At 35.6% G+C, this 12,000-nt stretch overlaps 1 protein-coding gene across 1 annotated transcript in view; it reads left to right on the forward strand.

The window, feature by feature from the left end:
* Nucleotides 1–12,000, forward strand: part of LOC130078461 (calcium-activated potassium channel subunit alpha-1-like) — a 79,106-nt gene that overhangs the window by 43,046 nt on the left and 24,060 nt on the right. Inside the window, exons 16-20 of the mRNA XM_056243974.1 lie at nucleotides 975–1,061; nucleotides 1,166–1,242; nucleotides 4,131–4,304; nucleotides 5,692–5,724; nucleotides 7,865–7,955. Of these exons, the coding sequence (XP_056099949.1) occupies nucleotides 975–1,061; nucleotides 1,166–1,242; nucleotides 4,131–4,304; nucleotides 5,692–5,724; nucleotides 7,865–7,955 (462 nt within the window). The remainder of the gene's footprint in view (nucleotides 1–974; nucleotides 1,062–1,165; nucleotides 1,243–4,130; nucleotides 4,305–5,691; nucleotides 5,725–7,864; nucleotides 7,956–12,000) is intronic.

Here is a 12,000-nt window from a genome sequence, read left to right on the forward strand (position 1 = left end):
CAGGAGCCATCTTTAGAAAACAGTCTCGACTAATCAAACCACGAACGCCATTCATACAGTTCAGCTCACTTAGCACGGCGTTCGTGGTTTGATTAGTCGAGACTGTTTTCTAAAGATGGCTCCTGTCTGTATACACGAAGTGGACCGTCTTTATCTTTATCTTCTTATTAAACGGTCTGTACACTTACAAAGTTCTCAATGCTTCGTTTTGCATGTAGGGACCCTCATTATGTTACTGTGTTCGTGTGGAGCTATTTTGAGTCTTGTTAGTGGTATAAACTAGCGATTTCTTTTTACTTATTAAATGCCCCCATTACTAGCGTTATACGCTAAACAGTTTTTAGAGATAAAACTCTTTACATTCGATTATCATGAAAACAAATCTCAGAGAACGGTCGACTAGGTACCAATGTTTTATTAGACCAAAGGTTCATTTTGCGCCGGAGTTCTCCTTTAAGGGGATATTTTACGCAAAAATGAAACCTGTCGTCATTAATTTACCCTCAAGTCATTCCAAAACCATATGGCTCTTTTTCTTCCGTGAAAAAACAAAAAGGAGATTTTAGGCACAATGTTCTTTTCCATGCAAAGGAGACTGACACCGTCACGCTCCACAAATGACAAAAAAAAATATCCTATTCCACATGACTTGGATGTTCTCAGTCTCTAAAATTGAAATTGTGCCTGTGTTGAATTAGGCACGTCACTGTCCAGGTTTGATATCCTTGATGGCAAACGGCATGGTTTTTTTGAAGATTTTTATATATTCTAGGTTTGAAATCACTCTTTTAGATCAATTTTTTTCTTTTAGATTTTCTTCATCTGTTTTGGTCTGTATCTGATGGTTATGTTTTTAATGCGTATTCATATTGTGGCATGAGCTGTCAGAAGTTATGTCATGAACGCGTATGATGGGCAGTTTTCAGAACACATTCTGTGGTTTGTGAGTGTGTGTGTGTGTGTGTTTCCCCCAGCACACTGATTAACCCGGGCAATCATGTGAAGATGCAGGAGGGAACGCTGGGCTTCTTCATCGCCAGTGATGCCAAAGAGGTGAAGAGGTGAGGAGATCATCGCTGTTCTCTACAGATCCACATATAGATTCAGATCACATCAGCTCTTTTGTGGTGTGGATGCTTTGAGTAACATCATCTCTTTCCATTAGGGCACTTTTCTACTGTAAAGCTTGTCACGATGACATAACAGACGCAAAACGGATCAAGAAGTGTGGATGCAAACGGAGTAAGTTATCAGAGGTTATTCATTACCAGGAGGAAATGTATTCATAAATACCTTACATATTTACAGGTGAAACTCGAAAAGTTCGAATATCGTGCAAAAGTTCATTTATTTCAGTAATTCAACTTAAAGCTCCAGTCCGTAACTTTTTTAAGTTAAAAATAATCCAAAATAATTATATTAAAAAAAACTTATTCTGCCAGTGGTCAAAACTATCTGCTTGCCATAGCTAGATTCAAAACGGTTAGCTTGTAATAATGATTTTAATTACAGTGGTACTGGTGGGTTTCCGCGGGAAATTCGAGCATGTCTTTGCGTCATGACGTCACACCCGTACACATAAAGAAGGAGTTTCGGCTAGCCGGCTATACTGCGCGTGACGAGATGTTTAGATGTATAGGCTTTTCTCGCAGCACTTTACATAATTAAACTTATGGCATCCAGAAAGATCCAAACAACAATCATCAGTGTCAACTGGAGATTCAGCAGTTATAAAACCCAAAAGACTTCGTACTTCGGATTTAAGGTGGCTAGAGAAAGAGAAAGAAACCGTCTCATGCGAACACAAGGATTTAAACATCGGCGGGGCTTTTGAAAAGTGCGTGAACTCCGTGTTTTGAAGGGGTTCAAAACGGAAGAAGAGACGGCTTTTTTCTGCTGAACAAGTAAGACATTTCAATAGTTCAATCGTGTAACAGTACGTTTTCTTAATTCACACAGTTATGGAGTTTCCTTTGTTGTGCCTTTCTCGTTTTGCTATAATGGAGAATATGAATTCTGAACTACACAGGTAACCATAAAACACATTAAATTTAACATTAGTCACGCAATGCTGATGTTGTTAACATGAACAATTTGAGAACAAAGTAGGCTATAATTTGCACGGTTGCTGTAAATCTCGTTGATTAAATCTAACGAAGCTTATCATGTCGAATGCTTTTTCCCCCTTAGTTGGTCAGAACAAAAATGGATTTTACTTACTTGTTCAGAAGACATTTTCTTATGAAAATTCTTATGTTGGTCAAACTTTCAAAAAGTGAATCTGTGATTCTGTATGCCAGTATCCACACAGCGCGGTGACTGACAGCAGCACTCGCCTCAAAGCACTGTGTTCATCCGCGCTGTTTCATGCCGATTTACAACCCACGTAAAGATGATAATTCCGCGAATCACTGCAGTTACAGATTTCGAACAGAGAGATGGCGACAAAGAGGAAAAGATACGGACTGCAGCTTTAAAAGGTGAAACTAATATATTATATAGACTCATTACATGCAAAGTGAGATATTTCAAGCCTTGTGATGATTATGGCTTATTACAGCTTATGAAAACCTTTTCACAATATTCTAATTTTGAATTTGGGGTTTTCATAAGCTGTAAGCCATAATCATGAAAATTATAACAAATAAAGGCTTGAAATATCTCACTTTGCATGTAATGAGTCTATATATTAGTGTCACCTTTTAAGTTGAATTACTGAAATAAATGAACTTTTGCACAATATTCGAACTTTTCGAGTTTCACCTGTATATATATAGGGTGTATTTCATATTGCTTTTCATTTTGCATAATAAATACATTTATTATTTTAATTGCAACTTTTCTTAAGTTATTTGACCAAATAGAATCTCTGGGAATTTTTGGGATCATTAAACTAGATTTGTTGTGAGGATTTTTACATTACAGTTTACCACAATTTTCCCCACAGCTGGCAAACAATGATTAAGATACATAACAGAAGAACATGTGCTCTCAAGAAATCGTACGTGTATTTACAAAAGAGTAAATCGTTTTTTTGTTTTTCTTCCCAAAATCACTGCACCGTCTGGCCTCATTATTGACCTTTTTGGCTTTTACCTCCACCTGATACTTTTTAAAATACCTAAAATAAAACTTTTTTAGTAACTGACACGTTTTCCCTTTTTCTCGCTGCCCTGGATCTGATCATTTCCCTCACCCTCTGATAGTGTTGTATTGTGAGTAATGACTGCCTTCATCTGTTAATGCAGATTGCTACTGTTAGCCTGCTGCATGTGTGAATGTAAAACTACATCTCCCATCAACCCACCGGCATCCATCATCAGCAGGAGACAGATTTACTTTTTACTTCTTCTAACAGGCTCCTAACAGTACTTAAGGATTATTCTGTTTTGAGTTTAGATTTAACCCAATATGTTTTTGTTTTTAATTTTAAAAGAACAGATTTTGGTGATTTATGAGGTAAATGTGTTTTGTATTATTTAAAGGATCAGTTCACTTCAGAATTAAAATTTCCTAATAATTTACTCACGCCCAACGCCATCCAAGATGTTCATGTCTTTATTTCTTCAGTCGAAAATAAATGAAGGTTTTTGAATAAAACATTCCAGGATTTTTCTGTTCCTGAAGGTTTGAAGGTCCAAATTGCAGTTTCAGTGCAGCTTCAAAAGCTCTATTCGATCCCAGCCGAGGAATAAGCAAACCATCGGCCATTTTCTAAAAAAAAAAAAAATTAATTCTGAAGTGAACTAATCCTTTAAGAGGTAAAAAAAATATATTCCTGTACTGTGCAGGAAGCGTTACAGTGAGCTCCTTTTCATTCACCTCCATGCATTTCCATGGTTCACCTGCATCTCAAAAATAGAATATTCCCACGAATATAAAAAATAATTAAAAACAGAATTGAAACCTTTTAAGCTGATACCTTATTGTTGAAAAACACAACAGATTTTACTCTGTAACAGAATTGTATATAACTTGATAACAAACATGATTTTCTGATGGTGTTCCCCAGGGCTCTATACGTGGCCCGCTGTAGTTTCCAGATGTCCAGCTTCTGCTAGTGAAATAATTCTCCCATCCATTAACATGCTTCTCCTCCTCCTTTCCCCTCATCCACCCCATGACCCCAGACAAGAAGTCCAACTACAAGAGAATGCGTCTGGCATGTTGTGTAGCTTGCGGTGGGGCAGAACGTGGCTGCTCGTGCATGTCAGACAGTGTGGCTAGTAACATGGAGGTTCTGCACCGTGGCTTCCCCCTCTCTCCCGTGTCTCTGTATGATAACACGACCACTTTACACTCCTGTAAGTGAACGCCTCCCCAGGTGGCACTTGTGCCGAGTGCCTGTGTAGTCATCTGTGCCCGCCGCCTGTGTACTGTATGTGCCATCTGGCTGGTGCAGTGCCATGATGTGAAGCCCATACAGTATCTGTGTGGTAGACTTGGACTCCTGCATGCAGTTTGTGTGAAATGTAATGATGCAGTTCAGTAGTTTAGTTTTGTTATTCATTCAATCTTCATTTTAATGCTTTATTTTACGTGCGGATGTGTTTAGAATAAAACAGCAGTCTTTATCTCAATTATGTGCAGTTTATGCTGTGTTTTATTCTAATGATTTAGATGTGCTGATTGGAATTACTAACACTTACAACAGTATAGGAAGATGGTTATATAGGAGAGTTTACAGTATATGCTGTAAATACGTGTCATTCGTATGGTCAAAAGTTTGGAATCAGTGAGATTTTTTATGTTTTTTAAAATAAGTCTCTTCTACGGAGCCCCCCTAGTCCCACTTTGTCAAAAAAAATTATTATAACTATCTCGTGGCCTCAAGATAAGTAACTCGTGGCCTCAAGACAAGTAACTCGTGGCCTCAAAATAGTATCTTGAGGCCACGAGTTACTTATCTTGAGGCCACGAGATAGTTATAATACATTTTTTTGACAAAGTGGGACTAGGGGGGCTCCGTACTCTTCTGCTCACCAAGGCTGCATTTTTTTTATTAAACAACAAAAAACAGTTATATTGTTTAATATTATGACAATTTTAAATATCTGTTTTCTATTTGAATGTATTTTAAATTTATCTATTCATCAAAGAATACTGAAAAAAAATTGTACATCATTTTTTTCAACATTGATAATAATAAACGTGTCTTTATGATTTCTGAAGGATCATGTGACACTGAAGACTGGAGTAATGATGCTGAAAACTCAGCTTTGATCACAGGAATAAATGACACTTTAAAACATATTCATATAAAAAAACAGCTATTTTAAATTGTAATAATATTTCACAATATTACTGTTTTTATTGTATTTTTAATCAAATAAATGCAGCCTTTGTGAGCAGAAGAGACTTATTTTAAAAACACAAAAAATCTGACGGATCCCAAACGTTTGAACGGCCGTCCTGTACAGAGGAGGAAAGGACAGATGTGTAACAGCGACAGGAGTTTTTGGGCTAACAATTCCTTGATGAGTTTGTGTAGGTTTTCTTTTCCATGGTGCTTGGTTTTATGTGCTTTTATTTAACATGTTAATTTATAGACAGTCAGTTCCATAGAGAAAACACTCACGCTAGTGTGATTTATTTTATAGGCCCATTTCTTTCGTTTTCAGATTTTGTAACTCAAATGCTCACTGGTTCATCATTTCACTGCTCCTTAACTTTGTCTTTGCATTTTCTCAGCTAAAAGTAACTATAACGGATACATCAAATCAAGTAAGTCTTTTCTCCATTTTTACTCATGTGTTTCTTAAACTGCTGTTTCTTCCTCACTTCCTTCATTCATTCTTCTGCTCATGTCCAAACCTCAGTGTTGTGTATTACTCATAAAAACATGTTCTGGTGTATATAAAGCAGTCCAAAATAGTACATAAAGTCATACATAAATAGTGACAGACAAGCACGTGCTTAGAATAACCAGAACGATATCTTCCGCTGGTATAGTTATCGTTCTTCTTGCTGTGAACAGGCCTTAAGTCTTTTGCTCATTGATAATATTTAGTGGATGTACGAAGTCAGTTCACACAGGCCGTAAGTGTGCAAATACTGTCTGTGTACTTCCACTGATGCACTGCTCTCTCCCAGCACCAGATGGCGCTGCTAAACTGCAGTTATGATTATGTGGAGTTATAACTTTATAAACGGCTTAATCTTCACTGCTTTAGCTTTCATTTGTTTTCTTTGTCTTCTAAACTTTTTTGTGAAGTTTAGAATAATGCAGAATAATTCAGCTAGCTTTAGTTTGTGAATGTCACCACTACCTGACAGATGTCAATAATAAATCAATAAATAATTTTTTAATACAGATGATCAATATAAAAAAAAAACATGCACTGGATTTAAATCTGGATACATTTTTTGTTTTCTTATAAAAAACTGTATTTTCAAGTATCACATATTAAATAGCAAACAAAAATATGAGGTTTCAAAACAATTTGACAACAGCACCTGTCTTTAATATTACAGTTGTTAGTCAAGATGGCAGTAAATTGAATAGATAATATTAAGTAATATGTGAAGTAAAATTGAAATTAAAAATTCTAAAATAAACAACATTATATCAGTCATACATTAGCAACGGTATAAAAAAACCCAGTGAAATCCATTTTAATTTCTAGATTTGGCTGATTCTCTCCTCTGCCTGATAATGAATGTTTCTTGTCCGACAGTAAACGATGAGCTCAATCCAACATTCCAGCCCCAGAACCCTAACGCCACGCTAAGCCGAGCTGCGAGCGCAGTGAGAACAGTGAGAGCGCCCCCTGCTGTCCGGGTGCCGCTAGTTAATAACCGTAAAGGGAGTGTGCTGTCACCCGCCGCCTCATACCTGCACAGACTCAGCCTGGCCAGCTCTAGAGACCTGTATCAGACGGGCGCGGGCGCGGGCACAGGAGCGGGCACAGGCACAGGCGCGGGTCTGCATCGGGCCTGCAGTCTGCCTGTTAAATACAGATATCATTCCAGCTCCACCATCAGACTCCGTAAGACTCGGCCTGGCAGTGTGGCTAATGCATGTGGACTAACAGAGTTCAGAAATACTAAAACGCTCCTGTGTTGATTGTTGGAAAAATATGTTTTTTTTTTCATTTACTGTGTTTTGTAGGTCGTTTAGTAGAGCTGGGCGCAAAAAATAAAACCAAAAACAAGTGAATAATATTTTACGCCACTCAAACGAAAGTATGTGGACCAGAAATATGATTGCATCTTAATAAAATTAATGAATATTTAATAAAAATGCATTATAAAAATTGATAATAATAACAAAATCATAAACAAGCGGGAAAAAAATTGCTGATTGCAACACTGAATTCACTGAATTCAGTCTTTTTTATTTTATTTTATAAACTGCATGGTGCAAAAAGTTCAAAGTGCTTGTAAATTAAAAGCTAGATGGTGTTTTTCATATTTAAAAAAGATTACTTGCAACTAATAGTTTTATAGTTAAAGCTGAATTAAAATAAAACTAAAAGTTTTTAGGACATAATTAACTATTATTTAATTAAAAATGGGCTATATAATATGGCACGGTGCGTTTCCTTCACCAGCCATTGGCAGACAAGTTTAATGATGAGTTAGTTAATATTAGTTAGAGTATATTAAAAAAAAAGCTGAAAGCTGTTTGTGCATTTATGAGGGCTTATGCATTTAAAAAGGGAGTGAAATTTTAATTAAATCAATTTTAATGTTGCTCCGTATGAAACTAATGCTGGTAAAGGATTGTTAGTCAAACTTCCTCGAATCTCCCACTGTTTCTCTTTCCATACTCTTCATCCCTTCGTGTTGTCGTATCGTGTTTTAATGGTTTGTTAATGAGCGAGTGTTGTGTTGTCTCAAACTGTCGCTGGTGTTTCAGTAGTTGAGGAGGAACAGCAGTCGGCTCTGTCGCCCAAGAAGAAACAGCGTAACGGAGGAATGAGAACGTCGCCCAATTGCTCGCCAAAGATCAGGTGAGAGCGCAAACGTGTCTCTTCAATAAGCAATACGGCGTTATTACACTTGCATTGCATTACACCATAAAGCTATTATTAACCAAGTCACTTAAGAACAAGTCATTTTCAACGACTTAAATTAAGTTCTCCTGAAGGACATACTAACATATTACAACACACACACACACACAAGCTGTGATAAAAACTCTCCCTAATAGTTTTTTAAAAGCAGAGATTTAAATAAATGACTCGCATTACAATCATTTGCAGCAGCGAAACTAAAAGCAGAGCGACCATTTTCTAGGGATAATCAAACGAATATGATTAGATGATCGACTATAAAGCATTGTGATGGTGAGTTTTGCACAGATAAACACCCTTCTCATACTGTATATTTCAGAAAATGTCAGTCTAGCTCTTGATCGTGTGTGTGTGTGTGTGCGCACTCACAAAACGACACCAGTGACTCCAGCCAATCAGAGTCCAGGATCAGTGTGTGTTGCCTCAGGCTGTAGTTCTGCTGCCCGAATCCCTCCCGAGTCTCAGCCGCACTTAGTGCTGTCCGACACGACGCCTGCTTTTAACTCCCAGAACCTGCCTTTTATCCTGTCCGTCAGAATCACACATCCATTTATTGATTCTGACGGATGAAAGAGCTGCTAATAAATTAATAAAAGCCATTAATATGCAATGAGAATAATATCTTCTGAATAGTTTATCAAGACACCAGACAGGAATGATTCATATTATATAGACTGGAATTTGACAACAAGTGGGATTTAGAGAGAAATAAATCACCAAATAATGAATCATAAATTTATATTAATCATATATATATATATATACTTATCTTGTCCTGCAGCTTTTGTGACTAGTATTTCCTCAACTTGCACAGCCTGTTGGTTTGTTTGAACATTTCATAGAAATGTAACGGTTAACAAAATGATTAATTTTGTGTCTCCGTTTATAGACGACATGCTTTTTTCTGTATGTCCTATTTAATATTAATTTTGTCAGCTAGTTTTAATCAAGCAAAAATCTGAGCATTTTTGTCTAGTTTTAGACAATGAAAACTTAGTCACATTTTGATCTTGCTGCATAAACTCCTAACGATTATTTTGCTCAAAATTATAATCACAACGATTGTTATCATTTGAGAAATTTATGTTTACATTTCATCAGAATTATTGCACTTTCATATATAAGCACAAATCTAGAGGATGTCAACTCATACGCATGGTTTATTTGACCTCATCTAGTTTCCTGATTTTTTTACAGGCTATTTGTCATAAATGAACACATTAAAAAATTAATCTCTAGATAGTTATTCCAATAATTCTAAATTACATTCGCACTATCCCTATTATTGTGTAATAAAATACTAGCAGATTAAAACTGCTCTGTAAAAAGTACATCTGATATTATGTTTAAAAATACATTTGAATAAGTTTATGTTTAGCCTTTTTAGCGTGGCTGCAGTTTAACTAGTGATTAGCATTATCAAAACTACTTGTGTAGTGTAACATTCACATTGCAGACTGGAGAGAGCCGCTGACTGAGACGTGTTCACAGCTCATCTGAGACGAGGTCTGCTATTGTATGGGCATGTGCCGCGCAGACACAGCGGGATCTCCGGCTCAGGCTAGTTTTCCACGAGGCGTTTGATTGTCTGCAGCGTTCAGCGGTAGCCCTAGGGCTCTCAGAAACACTGGTGTGGCGTATCAGCTGTGGTTCCTGCAGGCCCGGGTGAATTAGTAATGAAGAGCAGATTGAATCGAGCTCTTTAGAAAGCATGTTAGTGTCAGGTTATGTGAGGGAAGAGACTCTCTCAGGGCAGCGATGCTTTCATAGCCTGGAGAACATCAGGGTTTGATCTCAGCCGATGGACACATCCATAATAAACAACGCAAAATAACCTAAATATTCTCTCATCTAGTGTTTCTGCCACCCCGCAATCTGTTTTACATTATCAGTTTTATTTGTTTTATACAGTTTACCATTTTGCTCCTGAAATACACACACACACACACACACATATATATATGTGTGTGTGTGTGTATTTTAGCAGCAAAATCGTTCCAGAAAATTATATAAAAAAATTTTTCTTTCTTTTTTTCTACAGTATATAATATGCTGTATATATATATATATATATATATGAATGTAGTTAAGCAACAAAACCATTCCAGAAAATTATATACAAAATTATATCATTTTAAAAATATTTGTTTTTATTTATTTTTTGCTGCAATACATCATATATATTTCAGCAACAAAATCATTCCATAAAATTGTATATGGACTTTCAACTTCAAAATGTGTCACTTGCCATTTCTTTGTAATTATTTGTGAAATTTATTAGCAATTTTGGACTGAAAATTGTTTGAAAGTAGATCCCACACCAATTTTTTCCTAGTGTATGTTCAGTAACTTAGTGACATTATTATTCTTCATAAATCTCAGTGATCTAAAAGTCACCTTATTTAGCTTTATGTTTATGCAATTTACATTATATTCATTATCTTCGTTTTCCATGATAATCCCAAATGATGTTTCGTTTCAACCTGTGTTTGAGTCAGGTCTTATCCACACGCAGCTACAGGACCCGACTGAGACACACTCACTCTTTTCTGACCGCTATGAGCAGATCAGCCAGCTATTGACTTTCTGCTGGCGAGGATCGTATAAATGTGTTTAGCATTGACAAATGAAGCCCCTGAGAGTATCGAATAGAGCGAGCGAGGCTGTTTGTTGAAACATTAAACGTTGTTTCACTGCGAGAGATTGAGTCTTTATGAATCTGCTGTCAATGAAGGTCTGATGGAGTCGAGTCTGATGTCACGTCTGATAACACTCATCTCGACTCTTCAGATCACAGCGGCTCACGTTCATCACAACCAAAACATGTCCAGGTCACGTTACTCTCGAAAATCAGAAAATCTCCAGTATATTTTACATGAAGAAAATGAAGCTTAGAACCATTACCATTGTTGTTACGGTCAGGACGAGGCGAAGCAGAGAATAATCCAACATGAGGAAAAATAAATGAAACTGAGGGCATTATATAGGCCTACACAACTAACCAAGGGTCAAAAAACAAGGAACAGGTGTGTGAAATCAGTGAAACAGGTAACCATGACAACCAATGATAAATGTGCTAGAAACAATGACAATAGAAAGGAAACACAGGAAATAATGAGGACAAGCTAAAAGTCCTTGAACAATTGTTCTGCTTTGTGACATTATTTTCATGATAAGCTCATTTTGAAACTTTTTTAAATGAGAAAATAAAATCTAAATGACGTTACTGTTCAAGTTGTTACCAAGGTAAATGATTGGTTTAGTTACACAATTAGTGTTAAAACCATTTTCATAATTTTTTTTGCAATATAACAATAATACTATAAATGTTTTATATTGATAAATTTCATGTAAAAAACTATACAATAATAGTATTATTGTTTATAATATTGTAATATAATTGTAATTGGAAAAGTAATGTGAATTAGTTTTTGAGAGGTTAACTGTCATAAAATAATGTGATAATACAAAATAAAATGATATAATTTTATTAGGGCTGTCAAATGATTAATCACGATTAATCACATCCAAAATAAAAGTTTTTGTTTACATAATATATGTGGGTGCACTGTGTATAATTATTTTGTATATATATAAATACACACACATGCATGTATATTTAAGAAAAAAATATTATTTATATATAAAATATTTATATCTAATATAAATTATATATAAATCTATATACAGTATATACATGAAAATATTTCTTAAATATATACAAGCATGTGTGTGTATTTATATATATAAAATAATTATACACAGTGCACCCACATATATAATGTAAACAAAAACTTTTATTTTGGATGTGATTAATCGTGATTAATCATTTGACAGCCCTAAATTTTATGCAAAATTCATTTTTTTAATGCAATTTTTAATGTCTTTTTTTTTTTTACATGACTCATGTTCTTGACAGATTTTTTTTATATGAACCCTTGAATGCACATGAGGACAGGGAAAGTGTGTGTTTGTGATGTAA

The sequence above is a fragment of the Rhinichthys klamathensis genome, unplaced genomic scaffold (genome assembly GCF_029890125.1).
Source record: "Rhinichthys klamathensis goyatoka isolate OS25496 unplaced genomic scaffold, OSU_Roscu_1.1 h1tg000880l_1, whole genome shotgun sequence".
Classification (NCBI taxonomy): domain Eukaryota; kingdom Metazoa; phylum Chordata; class Actinopteri; order Cypriniformes; family Leuciscidae; genus Rhinichthys; species Rhinichthys klamathensis.